At 39.9% G+C, this 20,565-nt stretch overlaps 1 protein-coding gene across 2 annotated transcripts in view; it reads right to left on the reverse strand.

Moving 5' to 3' along the window:
• Positions 1-6,691: 6,691 nt before the first annotated feature.
• LOC5580311 (zinc finger protein 704) overlaps positions 6,692-20,565 on the reverse strand; it is a 253,180-nt gene continuing 239,306 nt past the window's right edge. For both annotated transcript variants that reach the window (XM_021853458.1, XM_021853457.1), the window contains one exon: positions 6,692-15,188. In XM_021853458.1, coding sequence (XP_021709150.1) covers positions 14,784-15,188 — 405 coding nt within the window. In that variant the 3' untranslated portion in view covers positions 6,692-14,783. The remainder of the gene's footprint in view (positions 15,189-20,565) is intronic.

Consider the following 20,565-nt stretch of genomic DNA (forward strand, 5'->3'; position numbering starts at 1 on the left):
ATCGAAAAATATCACGAATCCGGTTAGGCGTGAATATATCATGGTGACCATAGGTGTTTCCCAGATTTTTACCTTATCCCACTAACCCAAAATTCTTTCCATGACAACTATGTAGGTATAGAAGATTTTTCGGTCTCAAGTAACAATGGTCGTCTAACTAACATTCCTTCCTTTTCCCCCGATGACCCTAAGGACTTGGGCGGCGCTTTCGAACTCTGTGCACATTGAGAATTGTATGCTCATCCCAAGCCCCATTCATTGAACCTCTGTTCAACTTTGATTTCTCTTGTCAATCACGGAGTAGCAACTACTATTTGTACGGTCATCTACACACTCCCAAAAATGTGATTTACGTTTTTTGGGATGTGCATAAAAGATGTGAGCCGAATTGTCGAATTTAAAGTACGTTAGTGTCTGATTCGGGAAATGTCGATCACAGTTCCTTCGTTTTCGTGTCCTTTAACATGTAAAATTACATTTTTTGTTCAATACATCTTCAAGGACAAGTTTTTGTGACATCATGTGTCATTCAGCCATAACCAGAATTACGTCCACAGTAATTTTGATTATTTTTAAGAGTACCGTAAGGTAATCTCCCCGATGCTCCAAGTATGATTGGATTCTTTACACCTGGTTTCACGTTTGCCATGTTCAGTCTCCCTCCGACACGCATTATTCCTTCATTGTCCAATAAAGGTGCTAACGACTTCAGCTTACTTGACGGCTTCAATTCACCGCGATTCATCAAAACAGTGTAATCTTCAGGGAATTGTTCATTCTGTACTGCTTTCAGCCATAGACAAATAGCTCTCTGTTCTTCACACGGTTGAATTTGCTTGATACTCGATTTACGCTTGCACATATCAATGAACTTACGTACATAAGCCGTCGATCGGATTAATCTTCTCCATTGACTAAACCGGTTTACGTCGGGTAGAATTGACTCACTTTCCATCACTGTGTTCACAACTCGTGTTTCGGAACAAAATTCATCGATATCGGCTTCGAATGCATGGTCATTTGCAACCATCGTTGCAACAAATGTTTTCAATGCTTTCCTCGTTTTCAGCCAACACAACACCGTGCGACTATCAATCCAGTACACAGTCTTGTGCACTTTAACGCCCATCTCTTCTTTGATCATCAAAGAAAAGCGGTAACCCAGTAAGGCAGCTTGCAATTCTAGTTTTGGAATTGACATAAAACGTTCTGGAGCAACTCTTCCTCTTGAAGCGACAAAGGAAACATCAATTTTTTCGGCTTTCACAACTCTCAAGTAGGCTACTGCATTCATTGCTATGGTGCTTGCGTCACAAAACACGTGCAGTTCGACCTGATCGCAACTACGAAGATTAGCACTGTAACAACGGGTGACGCGAACATCTGTGATTGTCGAAAGATTGTTCAACCATTTCAACCACTTTTTCCTAGCTCCATCCTCCAGCTGGTCATCCCATCCAATACCACTGCGCCAGATTTGTTGAAGTAATCCAAATGGGTCGAAAATTGACATTTGTTGGTACGCGCTTGCCTGAGAGTATAGCTGAATCAATCTTGCAGAAGTTGGAAAAGAAAGTGAAGCAGTCGCTCTCACTATTCCATAGTAAACCAAGAATTCGATGCACTCCGTCACGAATATCTGAACTGGACGTGTCGGCTTGCAGGTTAAGTGGTATGGTGTTCAAAACCTCTTTCGTGCTGCACCGGAAATTTCGAATTTCGAACCCACCGGCTTTATGTACTTGGATTACGTCTTGGATTAAGGGGACACGGGAGACCGTGTTATTTTCCCTATCTTTCGTCTCACTCTAACAATAATCATCAAAATTTTGTGGAAGCAAATCTTCAACTCGTCGTCTTCGCTTCCCAAAAAATCATCGTGCACGATAGCATTGCTAGCATCAGGGTATTCATCGGCATGGAGCTGTGCGTTGTGATTCTTTTTGTAGTGAGCGATAAATGGAGATGAATTAGCGCCAAAAATCATTGCTTTTATCCGAAAAGTTTCCACGGGCACACTGGGACTGTTTCGATAAAAACATTGCGACCAACTGTCTGCTTCGGAGATCCAGATCCGATTAAACATTTCTTTAATGTCACCAATAAATCCAATTTTTCCCCGGCGGAACCGTAGAATCACTCCTTGCAACGATTTTAGAAGATCCGGTCCGGTGATGAGCACATGCCATTTGACTTCGCAGCGGCGTCAAATACAATTCGAATTTTGCCTGGCTTCATCAAGTTCTCGACAGGGAAATGTGGCAGATACAAAAGATTATCTCTCGACACTTTAAGCTCTTCGTCTGTAACAGGAACAGCATACTTCTTCTCCAGATAGCCTTGCATTATCTCAGCATATTTATCACCAATTTCCATCTTGGCAATTTTACGCTCAGTACACTTTAAACGAGATAAAGCCATCTTCCTGCTCTCTGGGAACGGAGTTGAGTTCTTGTAGGGTAGACTCACAACGAACTGTCCATCCACGAAATGAGTAGAGTGTTCCATGACTGCCAAAGCACGTCTATCATCCTCTGAACGCTGTCGATCCGGTTTGCTGATCACAACTCCCATGCTCTCTAGCATAATATACGATGTCACCAGGTCATGTAGATTCTCATCAGCATCACAGCAGAGATTAACAGTACCAGAATACTCTTCATTCGTATTTACCATCACTGGTCCGTGCACTACCCACCCCAAAGGGCATTTCGAAATAGCTGGGACAGTGGCATCAGATTGATAGACTTCAGTCGTCTTGATAACGTTGATATGAGGTTGTCCAATCAGCAATAATGGAGATTCCCCATTCAAGCACTTCAAATCAGCTCTGTTGACATATGGATATCGCGACAATAGTTCTGGTACGTTTGCTTTTTGACCAGCCAGATTAAGCTTCCAAACCGTCCTAACTCCGGTAAGGTTGAAGAATGGTTTATCCGCCTGGTTTTCACCAACTTCGACTTCGTCTTCTGAATTTTCGTCCACCTGTTTCAATCCACTCATCAATGTGAAACAAAGCCGTTTGTTGCTTCCAGATATTCCTAGGATCTTGGCAACACCTGCATCCAAAATCGTCATATTTGATCCCTCATCGATCAGGGTGGGTATCTCAATTACACTTTTGGGGCCGCGAATCTTTACCGTCAATATCTTCAACAACGCTTGGGTGAAGACTCGATGATCGGTTTTCATTACATTAACGCTGGGTTTATTTTGCGGAATAGAGAGGGGTGTCGCTGCTGTTGCTATTTCGGCCTTATGCAACAACGCATGATGATACCGAGTGCACCCTTCCACTGGACACTTTTGCCGTTTGTCACAACGTCCAATGTGAGTACGCAAACAACAAAAGCATAGTTTCAAATCAATCGCGGTTTGGAATCTACGCTTTGGATCAGCGGACTTGAACACATCACACATTGTCACATCATGAACTTCTCTGTGGCAAACCCCACACTTTTTCGATTCGCCTTTTCTAGTGTCGCTTCTTACGTTCGATTGTCCGTGTTGAGATGCATCGAAAAACCCACCAGCAGTTAATGTGCAATTTATGGATGAAGCGTATTTTCCAGTTTGCTCCACCCACGCCTCAAAATCCAATACAGTCGGATCGTGAATGCCGCACTCTGTAATATGACGACCCCACACCATCACTTGGTACTGCGGCAGCTTTTGAAGAAGCATTCCCAGAAGTTCCGGGTTGTAGATGTGCTGTTTCAAACTTTTCACCCCTGCAGCTTGGTTCCGAACTACACCATCGAACTCAATGAATGTTGACCAGTCAGACACCACTGGAAAATACTTGACTTCATCGATTAAAGCACGAAGGAGCAGTTCTGGTCTACCGAAGCGTAGTTCAAGTGCCTTTATTATTTCCTCACCGTCTACGGACGACATCAGCATATGGAGAACAGCTTCACGGGCCATACCGACTAGACATTTGTTGAGCCGCACTACATTCTCGATTCCTGAATATTCTCCCGAATCTGTAGACAAACGGTATTGGTTTATGAACAGCTGCCATTCACGAACATTTCCATCAAAGAATGGTAGGTTGTTGCTACCCGCGCTTCGTGCTAGCATTCGTTGCATAGATTTGGTGATTTGTAACATTTCGGCGTTGACATCTCCAAGTTGCTTTTCGTGGTCTCGCTGCTCATTAGCTGTTCCGGTTGAACTGGATAGAATTGGTAATTGCTCGTTTATCACGAGATCCCTTGGTTGAAAGCTCGACTTCAGCAGGGGCGTTGAGCTTGCCCTGAGCTGTTTTGAAATCGACTCTTGTGAGGAAGTGGAACTGGATTTCAGTTGTAAGTATTCACTGCTGTACACGATCTAGGGGGTCAGCATCGTGAACTATCAAACAAGGATCTACATCCCGCTGCTCGACCAATTCTTCATTCAGCTCTGCTTCCGCAATTTTCAACTCCAGTTCAGCTTTAAGGTGACACAGTTTGGAATCAACTTCTAAGATTGCACTGAAACTTTAAACGCAAAAATCTCGCGAAGAAAGCATCCAACAACAGTGTACTTTTTATTTTGGCTTTGTGCGCTATCAGAAAGCTTAAAATAAGAAGATCTGAAACGTTTGCCAACTATTTCTCCAGTTTTGTGCCTTTGAAAACGTGAGTAGGGGCACAAGTCGGCCATCTTTTGATACCGAGATGTTTCACCTTAAGTAGCTTGTGCTGCCTCTCCATTCTGGTTTTTGCTTCTTGCTCTTCCAGCTGCGCTTATTTTGTTTCCGTTTCTAGTTTTGCTTTCATCACTGTTACTTGAACACTTTTAGAAGAAGATACACTTCTTGTAATCTAAACGCCTCTTTGGTCGCCTCCTGGTCGCTGAGATTGCATCGAAAATCCGTACTCCGTAGTTGTGCCATCAACGACATTGGTGGCGGCGTCAGCGTTCGCGATGGCTCTGTCTTCAACACATTCTTAGCTTCATCGGTCATCGAAAATAGTCGCTCCATGATGGCTACTGCAACATTTTGTTTCGAACAAGCCGCAATCCCGATTGGAACATCCAATATTTCACACGTAGTTTGTACATGTTCTGGTTCTGCATCTTCGATGATTCACATCCTAACCTCAAACTGAGGAGATCGTCGTTCGAAATCAAAGCCTTCGAACCGCAGTACTCTCCTCCTTATCCAATACAGCGTCGTGCCATCACAATACAGAATCTTGTGCAGCAGAACCCGACCGACAGGCCTCACAGCGTCGATCCTGTCGGCCATTACTCCACCGTCAGCAAAAACTTTCATTTCTCAGCCTTAAGGCTGGTTTGCTACTGACAAGAAAAGGAATCGCCTATCTCGATGCGTGGAAAATTTCTTCCCAGAAATGGTTCAGAAAATCACATTTTTCTGATCCCAGTACGCTATTGAGAAGAAATGTCACTTCAAAGGGGACCCTCTGTAGGAAATTTCTTGACCCATTCAGTCAAGGAATTTCTTTACTTTTCTTGAGCGAAACAGCATACTTAGCTTTATCTCATAAACTGTTGTCCACTTCGCATATATCCGGCTCGAAGGACCATTTATGTAACAACCAAACACACTTTATCTGTTTTACATATTTATTTGATACGATTGCGAAAAATACAAAATAATGGCGTCTGGTGCACCCGCGATCGCGAAAAACTTATAACTCATGAGCTGGCGGAATTCGAGGAATGCTAACTTTTTTTTCTACTTTTCTGCTAGGGATACTCCTTTTGTACGACCATTCGACAAGTTGATTTACGTTCCCTTACAGCTAGTGTAAGTACCGTAAAAGATAAGTGTAAGTGTAAAAGATGTTTTGTAAGCGTAAGCACAAACAACTGAAATCATTTATGAAATCGAATACAAGCATAAATAAATGAGTAAAAAGCGAATTTAGTACTATACCATTTAATGCCACTGGAATTTGTTTCCTGTGACAGATACGCGTATTAGGTCCTCCCCAGACAACCAAAATGGATTTATAACGGAATCACCTGGAGGCTTTGCACGTGCAGCGAAAAGGCCTTCTACGTACAAAAGTGGAGGCGATGTACATGCACATATTATGTGATGATTAATAGCATACAATGTGAGTGTATAATTTTTTAACTGAACTAACCTGTGACTTAACTTTATCATAAGTTTATCAAATGTTGATTTATTATGCTATGGATTTATTCGACTAACTTTGTACGAGTGTACGGGACGATACAAAATGTACAAATGAACGTAGAGAAAAGGCGTTTTATACGAGGAAACTCAGCTATCTGACGTTTTTATCCACCGTGTTTGATGTAATTAAATCCGTTTAAATCCGGGTTTGATGTAATTTGTTTGAATAAACGAGTTGTTACGTGAACTTTTCTGCGAATTCTAGTTGTCTGGGTCAACTGTAAGATCCTCTTCAATGTCTAAACTACGACAGCCTAAGATGACGGCTTCCGACTGTTGCGTAATTTGCCAAGGGTTTTGCACCAGTTTTGTACCTGCAGAATACAACAGAGCGACTGAAGTGAGGAAAGCGTGTGAAGCAGAGAAACTTCAACCAAAATTCAAGCGACGAACCTTCTGCCACCAACATGTACGGAAAAGGACAAGTTCGGATACCTTTTTAGACGAAATTAGAATCACCATGCATGGGAGTACTTTTATCTAATACCGTGTATATATTTATAATATGTATAATATTGTATTACTTACAACTAAAAAAAAACTGTATGTCCTTAAATCGACTTAGAACAAAATCATCATTTTCTTCTTCATTTTCATCGTTATCGTGAAGTTGTTAATCATCGTCATTCAAGTTGTGTTGCTGCTGTTGTTGCCATTATTGATCCTTAACATTTTCTGGGGGTAGGATACTCACTTCACTCATCATTATCATTCTGTATAGATCCACGATTCAAGCGGGTGATCTTTCGCTCGCACTTCTCCGCTGTTTCATTTTATGCAAGTCCAACTTGGTTTGGTTGCTTTTGCTTTTTGAGTGGCATTACTTATTTCTCTCGTGTTTGCTTAACTTTTAATGGTTTGAAATTGGAATCTCATAACCGAATTGAAAATGATATTAGAAGAAGTGTTTGTTAAAACGGAAAGCCAGGTCAAAATTTATACGATATGTACATCCAAAACAAATCAATGATGAAAGGGGAATTATGGGATAGCCACGATGAACGAGGAGATGTTTTTGTGAGGGGGAACGAGGGGTTAACTAAACTCTACCAACTAAAAGCTATATATGTAGAAGAGAAAAAATATCGTTCTGTTTCAGTTTTTGTGTGTTTTACAAGTTTTATTTTTTCTTTGCAGAATATACACATTTATATTTAGTTAGATCATCTTCTTTTTGTCCTGGTTTCTCCTTTTTGTATCTACAGAAATTGGAAACTTAAATCGGATAACAATCATCTGTTCATCATTAGATTTATAACACCTTCTGTTTCTTTTTTTCCATTTATATTTTTGCTACAGTTGAAAAACGGATCAGGCCGGACGGTGGTCCTTCGACGTCGTCGGTTTGAGGGCGTGTTTCGCTTGCACTTGCATTTTGTCACTGCTTTGGCCGAATAGGGTAAATTGTCCTAAATTTGGAACGTGAAACGCGCAACACTGCCCCACCGATGACGTCCCGGTTGCCAGTCCAGCAGGTCCATTTCTTCGATTTCAAAGCTTTCAACAGTGTCCTCACTTGTGTGTTAGTGTGTGTGTGTGTGTTAAGGGTTTGTGTGGAAAATGTGCAGGGAAAAACAATTTTGGAAAGAGGTGAAATCTAATCGGTCATTTACGGCCGCGCCGCAAGAGGAGGTCCTGCCCCCACCGTGCTGGTCGTCGGTTTATGCTTCAAAGTGAGAAGGTGAGTTCTTATTTGACAACTAGCTTTCGCTCGGGTTGCTTTGATTTCTGTTTATTGTTTTCATTTTTCTTGGTTATTTACATTCTGAACTGTCATCCAGATGATGTTTGTTTTAGTTTCCATTGAAAAGTGTTTGTGTGGTAGTGTACTTCTGATTTGCCTTTTCGTTTTTCTTCAGTGTAAATGGGAGTGTGTGTGTTGTAAAATTATGCTAAACTTTTCACTATTAAGCTTCCGACGTTCTAAAAATAAATAAATAAAAATTATGTTAACAAAAAAGAAATAAATGTATATGAATATATATTTGTAAATCTAAGATAGTGTGTCTATGTGTAAAATAATTATTTTCTAGGGACATATATAGTTATATGTAAATGGTACAATTTTTCTCTTACTCTGTCGTCTTCCATCTCCTGTGTTGCCTTAACTCGTAATATATTGATTTTGTTTACAGTTTAGAGAAAATATAATAATCAAAATGTGGTTTGCTGATATTATTTCTTGTATTTGCTAATGCAACAGAGATAATAAACGGTAAAAGCTTCGCTCGAATGCTTTCCCAAAAATAAAAAAAATAATAATTGTATAATCTTAGGTATAAATGGCCCATAAATAAGGTAAAATAGTACAAGATCCTATCAGCGGCACACGTTCAAAACTAACTTCCCGTATCAAGAAAAAACAAAACCGTAAACGGGTACCGCTGTAAACAGACGCGTCTAGTCGCTGTTTTTGCTTTGTTTATTCGTAACTTATCATAATGAGAAAGACGCTGTAGTGACTTTTAATAATATTTAATAAGAAATGTTTGCTTTGTGAATTGTTGTAGCATTATTAGTTGGCTCATCTGTTGAAACATACGAATATTTACTAACAAAACTCTATACAAAGCATTGTGATGGAGAGAAAAAGCTTCTTCTAATTGTGTAAGAGTGCTGTGTAAGTCCTCTTCATCGGTAACCAAAAATACTGAAATTGCTTCACTTCCTGCTGTGTTATGCGTCCTTTTCTGCACTTCGCCATTCAAAAGAATCGCTTTTCCTTGCTTTCCCCGTGTTTTAGATCACCACACCTCTCTATCGTCTGTCTAGCATTTTCCGACGGAGCCGTCCTGAATTGAATGACATTTAAACGGTCAGATTTGATCGTTTTAGATAGATCGAATTGTGGTCGCCTTTAATGCTCCGTCGCGAAATGCCCGCAATAGACGTTTGTGTATGAGCGCAAACAAAACTGTTCATTCTTCTGCAGGCACACGCTCGCTAAAATCATCTTATCGTTTACATCGTTTATCGTGACAACACATTCAGCGCCACTAGACTTGTTTATATACATCTCTCTTTCTATGATTATCCTCTAGTGTTAATTTTGAGTTGTGAAAAATTACGGGGTTACTTACGGGAATTGCTACGGATCGAAAAAAAGATCGAAAATTTCTTCGTTCTTCTACGTTTACGTTTCAAATCACTCTACTACGCTTTTAAAACACACAATACAGCCGATTAGAGTTAATTATCCGCTTCACTATTGTTTGTCACGCCGCTACACACGCACACATACAGGCTGTAATGATTTAGTATTGGTATTTTTCGCTCTCGTACGGTATTTAAAGTTTTAAAAAAATTGCTTGTCTACGTGTTCGCGACGCGTCGCCACTGGCCTAGCTATCAAGTGACAGAGCCTACTTCGATGATCGCCCGGGATCGGAGTCGGACGCGTTGCTCAATTTGTGTGCGTGTGCGTACGAGCGTCACTTCACCCCACCCATCTTGCGAAACTAGGTTTTGGACTGGCTGTGTGAAAATTTTCTTCTGCTTCTGATGTTTTAGTGGAGGGATATCGAACAATTGTGTTGGTTTGGGCGTGGGTGTCTGTGTGTGTATCAGCTTTTGCCGTCTAGAACAATGTATAATTGTTTTGTTTAGTTAGTTGTTTCAAGCAGTTGTTTAAAGCGTAACAAGAAGGAGGAAAGTTTTTATCGTCGTTTCTTAATACCGAAAATCATTGCTTACAAAAACTCACACCTATATAGGTTCGTTAGTTGATGTTCTATGATGCCGCCTTAACTTGATGTTACTCGTATTAACATACACAATTGTGATAATCAGTTGGTTTTTAGCACTAATGTCCCTACCTCGTGAAAAAAAAGTTTTCTGCAAAAGTTTACGACGTGTACAATATTACCCACAAAAGGTTAATTACGGTTCACATGATCCTTTAATTTCATACTTTTGTACATATAAATAGGCAAAAAATTTAGTCTTTTATTTCGCGGATTTACCCGAACTAAGTGACGCCATCACTGTTTGGTTCAATTAAAAAAAAAAAAACTTTTTTTTTGTTTCATTACTCTGCATGTGTGCTTGTGTATCGTAAATGTATAGAAAAATCAGACAAATCAAACCGAATAACACGCTGAGATTTTCACTCTTTTCAACCGAAAACAACACCTTTTAAGAGAGATCAATTTGCTTTTATTAATTTTCGAGCATTTGAAAACACAATTTTGCTTCGTCGATTGTCAATTGATAGTTTCGCGCCGCTGGTGTGGTGTCTCTGGTGTTGCTGTCAATTGACGGCGCTCGCTCGAGATTTTCATTTTCCCGGATTGCTTCGATTAAGTTTATTTGGTATCATCAGTCAAATCACGCAAGTTTTCTTGCACTGCGAGAGATTTTTTTTATATCATTATTGCCTTTTTATGGTTATATGTGTTTCAATTTCTGGTATAGTTTAACAAGCGTCCGCGACTGTTTCGCGCTTTTCCGGCGTCAGTTGGGATTATGTTTGTGTTTTTATCTATATGAAAAGACAGACACGAAAATCTTTGGAATACGTTGTTACTTCGGTTTTCTTCTTTAAGATTAGGATCCACTTTCATGGAGGGAAATACACAATACACACACAGCAAGGAAGAAGCTCCCGTGGAAGTGGAACAGCAGCTTTCCGGATTCAGTTAAAGACGGTTAACCGCGGGAGATCATTTGTTTGATTGGTTTCCGCCATTTTATTACTATGCTTCATTACGTACAATTCTCTTCTTTTTATTTAGATTAATTTCCATTTTTATCTTTTAAAAATCTGTCATTCAATTCATCTGAACCAAGGTCTGTTGGCCGAAAGAAGTTTACGCAGCGTGACAACTGTGATTTGTTTTATAAGCGGAAATTTTGTTTCTCCTTATCGCAGATAAAAGCCACTGTCTGATGCCGATGTTTGATCTCATTGTAACACATCGAGACAATTGGTGGACGAAAAATGTCTGCCTTCCATCAGAAATCACTAGTCGACTATATGATGAGGCAGCTGATAAGAAAATGGCAACACTGTTCAACGTCAATGCCAGCTTGGTTTGGCTGTCACCTATCAGATGCCACGACGTTGCAATTCAATTGCACTGACCCCAAGCCTACTGTGTAGAACTTGTAATAATTTTGATCTTCTTATGATGGTTGAATCACATTGTTCGAATCAACAAATATCGGATAATAATGAAGGAAAAAACTACCCAAGATCTGATAGGAATCTGACATGAGGATATTTTAACGAATCTCTGCTAAAAAATGCGGAAGATCTTCCAAAAATCAATGAGCCGATTCGTGTTCAAAAACGATTTTCATCTGAGATTCAGGCAAATAAAATTTGTTGTCAAATTTAGGCGAATTTCATCAAGTTTTGGGCGATTCAGACGATATTATGTGAGCTTCAATCGAATCTTAAATTTCAGTCAAGAACATCATCTCAAATATAATCCAATTTTGAATGATACTCGCAATACTGCGAAGAATTGATTTGGATTAAACATATAATTTAACAGATTTTTTCAATAATTTCATGAAAAAAACAAGTTGTGCTTTTTTAAATACAACCCTGTCTTCCACCAAAGGCTTTAACAATAATCAAGCCTGGATTCACAGAACTTATGATGCACAACTTAATCCCACCAGTGATTCGTTCGAAATTAGCCTCGTCCCACAACTTTTACCGTTTAGGCGTCAAACTTCGCTTCAGAAAGTTACATAAGTTGGTATCTTTAAATTTTCAAAATTCAACGAATCCCAATCACTTGGCGACCGTTGCTGACAAACTGCTGGATGCAGCTGCTGCGTACACTGCAATGAAGCGATGGCACTTCATTATGTTTACGATGGAGAAATTGAACGGATTTACAATTTTAAAGCAGAGTTTGAAACACAATTTAAAATTTGGCAACAATGCAGCACTGCCTGGTGAAAGAAACAATTCGCCCAAGGCGACTAGATCAGTTTCGAAAAAGAACACAACCTCTACAACTACACTTAAAATTCAAATTGCAAACATTTCCCAAAAATTATATAATTTAAAAAGAAAAAAAATAACAACAGAGAACCCGTTTATCACAGAATAGGAAGCGCACGCGGCTTGATTGCGTCTGATTTTCCATTTCACAGTAACCGGAAGAAGTCCCGACACTTCTTCGCGCCCAACCCTGCCCCAAGAGCCCTCTCATCTCACCGAGGAGCGAGTACGGAGCAAAAGTGTTGCCAGTATCACAGAACAAAACTCATTGCAGCGCTTAGCTTGGCGGTTCATTGTTGGTTTTCGAGACACTTCTTCCCCGGTAAATTCCATAACGCAAACGAGAAACAAAACCTTGCTGATCGGGAATCTCTAACACGAGGGCAACGCGGGTAGAACCGTACGTTCGTTCGTTATCAGAAAAAAAATATCACATTTTCCTTGCTGTTGTCACACACAACTGTTTGCTTTTCAAAAAAGTAAGTTTTTCGAACAACCCCTTAGGTTCACACTTGCACCCGTGTCTCTTAAAAATTACGTAAATTACGCCTTAACTTGCAGGTTGTCTCCACTCTTGGTTTTTGTTTGTTGTAAATCTTAGAGTCACTTCGACGAGAGCGTTTCTTTATAGTTTAATGTCGCCGTCTACTAGAGTTTGACTTATATTGAGATGTTTATTTGCTTAACCGCTTACCATGGAAAACACGTCAAAGAGTAGGGTTTACACATACGTTATCGATTGGATTTTTTTTTTGCTTTTTCCGCTTCCTTCACGGCATATCGCACTAATTAGTCGATAGTATTTGTTACTTTACTTAAATGGTTTGCTTGTTTTCGCTTCAATGTAGAGTTTAATGTAATTTTTTGTATTTTTCAATTTATTTTTTAACATTATTGGCAGTGGTTTTATTCGCATTTTTTTCGCTTCACACTAAATTTCGCATTTTAGCGCGCACCAACGCACACCCTGACGCAGTTTGATGTTTTTTTGTTGTTGGTTGTGATGTTATGTTTATTCACAGCGGCACGTGGCGATTCGTGCCGCAAGGCGGGTGTGAGTGTGTGCGTTCCTGTTGTCAAGAATGTGTCGACACCGAAGCAGAGCACGCTTTGATATGATGGTCAGTTCTTTGTTCACTAAAATTCCCTCCGGGGGGAATGTTTTCATTTGCTGGTGTGGTGTTGTTCCATCATTTTGCGTGTTGGTATTTTTTGTTCATTAAAAACTAAATCAGCCTTTAAAAGTCTTGTTGCATTTTTTTTTTTCTATTAATTACGGATGTCGTTTTTACGAATTTTTCACTCAATTTTAAACTTTTTTTCCGCTTGTTTCAAGTAATTCTATAAAGAGATAGACAATCATTCAATAGCCAATTGGTTTGGTTTTCCTGTTCTTTGCTGTTCGGGTCCGTAGCGCGCACGTTCCTGGTTTAGTGTTTTTTTCTGTTCTTTCGGGTGATGGAATGGAATCGTTCGACTGTCGACTTGGATGTTTGCCAACACTGCCAGATGTCGATTACATTGAATTTCACTTTGCTTACTGTGTATGTGTTTCACTTCTGCACTGCAATTGAATTTGTGTGTTTGTGTAAGAGAGAGACGGGTAGACTGGAGAAAAACCGTTCAACACGGTACAACATTTAGCGCACTTGTGTTTCATAATAGGCATAGTCCAAAAATCAACAAAAAAGAATAGTTCGAACAACAGCGATGCTTGCGTTTTAGTACGATTTACTTTTCCATGAAAAATATTTCTACAGTGAGTACTTATAACAGTTTTAAAAATCACATGCAGTTGCAACTTGAAGCTTGTAAACTTTGTTTTTCCTTTTCGATGAGAGTAAAATCAGTTTTCAACGGCGTTGGAGCGTTAATTACGGAAAGTATAAAGAGTGTAACAACGTGCAGGATGAATTTTGGTTTTTCTTAGGGTCACACTATTGTTCTGCTTTAGTACTTCTTATAGTAGTAGTTGTTGCGGTTTGTTGATACAAAAATACGCTTCTCTTTCTGCTACGTTGCCTTTGTTGCCGGTCTCCGGTTTCAGTGTTTTTTTTTCTTAGTGTGTAGTGCTTTTGCGCATTAATCATGCTCCGTTTCAAACCTGCCTCTGCTTCTGTACATTTATCGGATATCGGTCTGCGACTTTTCCACTTACGCCGGCTGCGAATATAAATAGCTAACATTATTACACTCAATAGAACCTACAAACTATCTCTTTACGAATTGATGTCCACAATTTTTTCGCATTTTTCTGTCATTTTCTGTCTTTATCCCATATACACACAGTTGCTTGAACCTTTTCGCTAAAATATATCACGTTTATTATAATATGTACACAGAGCATGCGCGCGCGCATTCGCTCACTAGCACACGCACACACACGCATAATATGCCGACGCGCACTAATCGCTCTCACTAAACCATTTACGCCTAGCGCGCAACTCGTCCGCCACGCTCGCATCAGACCGACTGCTGTAGCCGGTGCTGATGGTTGCTGCTGTGATGCTGCTGATGTTGTTGTTGTTGTTGATGGTGCTGGTGGTGGTGGTTTGCACTCGCAGCCGCTAGTGGCGCTGTTAGCGCAGCAGGCTGCGACTGCGGTGAAAGGGCTGACGCCGACGCCGTTGTAGACGGCGGTGGCTTGCGCGACTTGGACGATCAGTCCCCGAAGCGGCTGCAGGCTTTCTTCCACTTGCACTGGGTGCACCACTGATCCTTGTGATCCATGCCGTATACCTTGCGGCACTTCTTGTTCTCGCCCCGCGTCCGGCGATTGGGGGACAGGGGTGAACGGTTGCTTCCGGCCGAACCAGGGCTGGACCCTGGCGTAACAAACGGACCGGCACCGTTCAGCGATTGCACCTGACCGGCCGAGCCGGAACCACTGAGGGCGCTGAGTGCGGACTGCTGGTGGTAGTTGGTGCCGCCGGGCGAGAGCTGGATCTGGCTGAGCTGCTGCTGCTGCTGGTAGTGATGTTGTTGAGCTATTTGGTTTGAGTAGTTTGGCGACGGGTACGGGTAGGACGGGCGGGGCGACAGACGGACGTGCTTCTGGGGCGAGGTCTGCAAGAGAAAAATGTCGATAAACGGGTTGGATTAGTTACATTGTGTAGAGAGTAATTTGCCGAAACTTTGGCATCACTGTTGTGTTTATTTGGTAGTAAATCAAAGAGAAATAGAGACAGGAATTGGTTCAACATTGTATGGCAAAATCTAGAATGCCGAAAAAAGTGTACTGCGATCCGTCAAACTAGGGTACCGTGGTACTTTGCGAGGGACCTGATGTAGGACAATTATTGCGGCGCTTTTATTAAATCCACATCCAGCGGCGGCGGTAACGCACAGAAGATATGCGCGCAATTCAAACGCAACGTCAAAATTCAAGTAGGCTTGGATTTTTTTGTCCTTCAAGGACTCAAATGTTTCAAATTTGCTAAATCTGAAACATTTGGTGATTTCCGTTATCACTGCGACGGTAGGGGAAGACGGGGTAAGAGCGCCCGCCGGGGTAAGACGGACCACCTTCAGTTTGGCATGAAAATGGCGGTTTTCTTAAAAGTTCACCAAGCACTTTTCATAAATACAAGATTTTTGACATTCCGAACCATTTAGGATGGTATTTACATTAAATTTTTCATACCAAATATCAAAAACAAAGATTCTGCTCGTCAATATTGAATTTGATCTAAATTTAACAGATGCTTACTTAAGCATTTCGGAAGGGATTTTTTTGAAAAAACATAACAAATTACCCGTCCATGCATCAACAGAAATGTGAAATATGCTTCAGTGAAGTGAAATATAAATTGTAAGTATCAAGCTTTGAAATGAGGCCATAGTTGTGAAAATTGCGCAAGGGGGGTAAAACCGACCACTGTTGATGGGGTAAGACCGCCACCCCTAATTTATACCAAATAAAATGTCCAAACCATTTTAAAAGTTGTTACTACGATTTACATTACTATTCAAGTAAAATGAAATCAATTTTGTTATAAAAACAAGCCAAATCCGTATATTTTTCCAAAATATGGGTGTCTCAAGGTAAAAATAAGTAAACAGCTAAGTTTTTTTAAATTAATTAACCCTAAAAATGTTTCAATATCCCCGTTAATCAATGTAGAATTCATAAAACATTATACTTTTCAGAATCTATGGGAACTGATATATTTTTTCTCAAAACTGTGTTCGAAAATCGTGGTGGTCGCTTTTACCCCGTGGGTGGGCGGTTTTACCCCGTCGCTAAAAATAATCTTGATAAGACATCACTTTTTCAAGCGTAAAGAAATGAATATTTTTTTACAAATACAACACCTGTGATATTTTTTGATTATGCCTAAGGCTCCAAAAAACAACGTGCTGCGTCGAAAAAGGATTTATTAATTCTTGATTTTGACATATGAATTAACATGCTTAGGCGGGCGGTCTTACCCCGTCTTCCCCTATATCGACATTTTCAGATAATCGCATTACGTGGATTTATTTTGCAGAGCACAATACTACGTTTATATTGTCGCGCGCCCACCAAATCGGAACGCGCGTGTGGGACACGCGACGTGTGACTCGTTCCCGACATAACTGTCATAATGACATGTGTAGCGCTGCGTTCTTACGATATTTATGAACACAGTGCACTAATCAAATATTAGTCGCGACGCTTGGAGATTGAGAAAAAATATATTAAAAAAATGTTTGTCCTTATTTCTGTCGGATCCATAATATTTTGTCATTGACAGTAATTAAAACGAAATAATAACGTTCATGTCTCTTGCATCGACCCAACATTCCATGTCGCCTGATGTCGTAGACTAAGATTTAGAAAGCTGGAAAAAGCACTTCGATCTGCCAAACTTGAGTATCAAGGGATAGCATTATGAACTCGAATACTACGTCTTTACTTCGTTTTGCTCAGAATGTGTACCACTTCGTGAAATACATTCGTTTAGAGCAGGTCCGTCGCACTCGGGCTCAGATTGGGTACCACTTCTAGTACTGCATTTGGTCCCTCGGTAGTGCAAAAGGTACCCAAGTTTGACAGATCGCAGTACACTTTGAACGGCATTCTAGATTACCTTATGAGCCATAAAATTTTGGGCAACTGCAAGGGACATCGGGGTCTTTAATTTGTCTTTGTTTAGAGCATTGATTTATTACCCTATTTACACGCTTATGCTAAGTACACCCGATTCTGTTTTTGCACGGGGGATGCGTACCGTGCAAAAAAAGTTTTCAGTTCAAAATTTCAAAAACCGTGCAAAAAAAGTAACACCATTTCTCGACGTTTCATGCAGAAATAAGGTTTTGGCGAAAAAAAAATGTATGGAAACTTTTTTTGCACGGCCGTGTAAAAAAAATCCGTGCATAAACAGAATCGGGTGTATGCTGTTTCGCCCAAGAAAAGTAAAGAAATTCCATGACTGAATGGGTAAAGAAATTTCCTACAGAGAGCCCCCTTTGAAATGACATTTCTTCTCAACTGCGTACTGCGATCAGAAAAATGTCATTTGGCAGGAAATTATGATGGCTATTCCATAGATGACGAAGTAAAAAGAAGTTTAATATTTAAGAACATAATTCGCCATTATGAGGACTATGCAGGAAAGTAATCGCTAATCTCGATGGAAATTTCCAAAATTTCTTCTGCAGATATTTTTACTTTTTTTGAGCGAAATAGTATAGGTATCGTGCTGCATCGAATTGACTGACGCTTCGAAATCCTAATACTAGCCTTTTCCACAGTGTTTTTGAATTAAATTCCGACTATTTTTTTTACCAAGAATTCATAATTAAGATGTCTTCTACCTTCTCCATGCATAAAAGTTGTCGAAAAAAGAAGTTTTGGGTGATTAAACGCCAGTGTCCGGGATTCGAAGCATCCGGACACTTCGAGTCACAGAAATTTCTTCAGCGATTCCTTTCCAGCAGCAAATCAGGCTTTACTTTGGAACTTTCCTCTACTCGGGATGCGACGCTGAAGGCACCGAGCTGCAGCAGCTGTCGTTACTTCAGCGTCTCGACGTCATATCTTCATTGATGATGATTAGATGACGATGACGGTTTCTGACTGGAACGCCGGGAGTCCCGTCGACGGCGTCGCATGGTTACTGTGGTAACAACCAAACAACCATCGCAGTACGCCAGAGTGAAAATTTGAAATTGAAACGAAGACATTCAGTGAAAAGTGCCGTTTGAGATGGAAGTGTTTGTAATGTGCGTTGAAGTTTTAGTAAAATTAGAGAAAATAGAAATAGGAAGAAATCTTGTGATTCAGTGAAAAAAGAGAAGTGCTTGTGTGTGATTAGTGTATAGATGGAAGTTTTTCTTTCCAATAAGCAGCCTAATCCTGAAGATACGCTGCCACAGGTAGGGGAATTTCAAGGCAGATTTCGATCCTCCAGTGTACAGTTTCTAGGATTTGGTTATAATTGCATAATATCTAAATTTACATGCGAACTGGGTCGAAGTATTTTAAAAACCTAAAATTTTGCCAAAAATCGATGAAGTTTCCGGAATTTTACATTTTTTTTAATTTGTGTAAATTTGCCAAAACTGTAGAAAATGTTGTACTTTTCGAGGTTTTGAGATTCAGAGGTGAGTTATACGAGATTTGCTGCTTTTGTGCAATTTCTCAGTTTACCGTCGCTTTTCTGAAAAAAAAAACGAGCTACAGTTAACTTTTCCTTACACGGTATACTGTTTCTCGATATTTCCTTAACTTTGCGAATTCCCGATTTCCTGATTTTACTGTTTGTTCATTAGGGCAGGTACGCAAAACTCAAATTCGAGTTAAACCAAAGCTTAAATCAAAGTTTTTTTTTTGGTTCCAATGACTTTTACTGTGCGCTCTGAGCAATTCTCGCTGAAACCAGGCCGCCATCGGCACCCATCGTTAGAATTCCAATTTTATGTCACTGATCGCTAGTTTTCGATAAAACTTAAGGGTGGTCCTTTCTGTTTTCTCAAATTGGTGGACCCCTCGTACGCCAGCTAGCTGAACAGTTTGCGAAAAAGCCCATTTTTTGATAAATCTTGGGTACTTCGTCACGTAATATGTCTCATATTTCGCTTGGAACACATAGCAAACTTAGTGGCATCGTATAGAGAAAGGATATAGCTTTCATTTGAAATCGAAAACATATTGGGGGCCATTTTGAATTTGGCCGCCATCTTGAATTTTGATAGAAAAATCGTTTTTCCACCATTAGCGCACCGCTAGTTTTGAATTCTGAGATCACCATCAGAAAGCTGAGGAAAAATTGCGTAAGATAGGCTACAGAAACTAGGTGAGCAATGGTATTTACCCTATCAAATGAACGATTTTTTAAATCATGTTCTACGATTTTGACGCATATGACGAGTGCAATCAATACAAAAACCTTTTTTGTACTACAAAGAAACAAGTTTTCAACCTTTGTTGTTTTATTCGAGTCGAGTAAAGAATAAGAATATTATTTTAAGTGAAAAAATCTGGCGGCCATCTTGGATTTTGACGCCATTTTGATTTTTAGTAGAAGAATGAATTTGTCACCTTGTTAGCACTCAACATGTTGAACTCTAATGCTACCGTTACACTTATTACATTTATTACACCATCTGGATTATTTTACACGCTTAATTCGACCCTATTTCTATGAACATTGTGAAGTAAGATTTATGTTGATCAATTTGTCATTCAGATGAAGATAAATCGAAGCCAAGCTTTAAATTTTCGAGAACACAAATCTTGAGAACCAATCGTTCGTTTAAACATAGTAGGTTTAAGCTGAAAACTTAATCGATTGATCACTTGCTGGTGGTCGATCAAGTTTTCAGCTCGAACAAATGTTCTGTTCTTCAGATTGGTACTCTTACAAATTTGAGATTTGCCTTCGATTTATCTTCACCATAATTTTGTTTCTATTTTATGCTCCTAATTCTAACTTGAAAAGGTTTATTTCAGGCAAGCTATTTATTTCAGGCTTATACTGCGACAAACTGTAATTGTTTTTTTTTGTCAAGTATTTCAAAATTCGTGGTTTGAAAAAGGCAAAATTGCTTAAGTTTAAGTTGCTCTCAATCATAGCATTGTTAAAGAATATGAAAATCTTCCTTTGCTCAGTCACAACAAGCTTGGTTACCAATGGATTTAGGGCGATAAGCTATGCGAGAACAAGGCGAGTTTTTGTATCGAAATATCAATGTGTTTGAATGGGATATCCACAAGTTCAGCACTCAAGGACACGGTGTCAACATTATGATAACAGTCAAACCTCCATGAGTCGATATCTCAAGGGACCACGACTCATGTAAATATCGAGTAATGGAAAAGAAAAGCTGTGGAAAGCTGTTAAAAGGGACCAGCATAGTAAACATGAAATTTTGTTCTTAGTATGATTCCATGAGTCGATATCGAGTCATGGAACATCATCTCATGGAGGTTTCACTGCATTATCGAAGTTGCATG

Source organism: Aedes aegypti, chromosome 3, assembly GCF_002204515.2.
Source record: "Aedes aegypti strain LVP_AGWG chromosome 3, AaegL5.0 Primary Assembly, whole genome shotgun sequence".
NCBI lineage: Eukaryota > Metazoa > Arthropoda > Insecta > Diptera > Culicidae > Aedes > Aedes aegypti.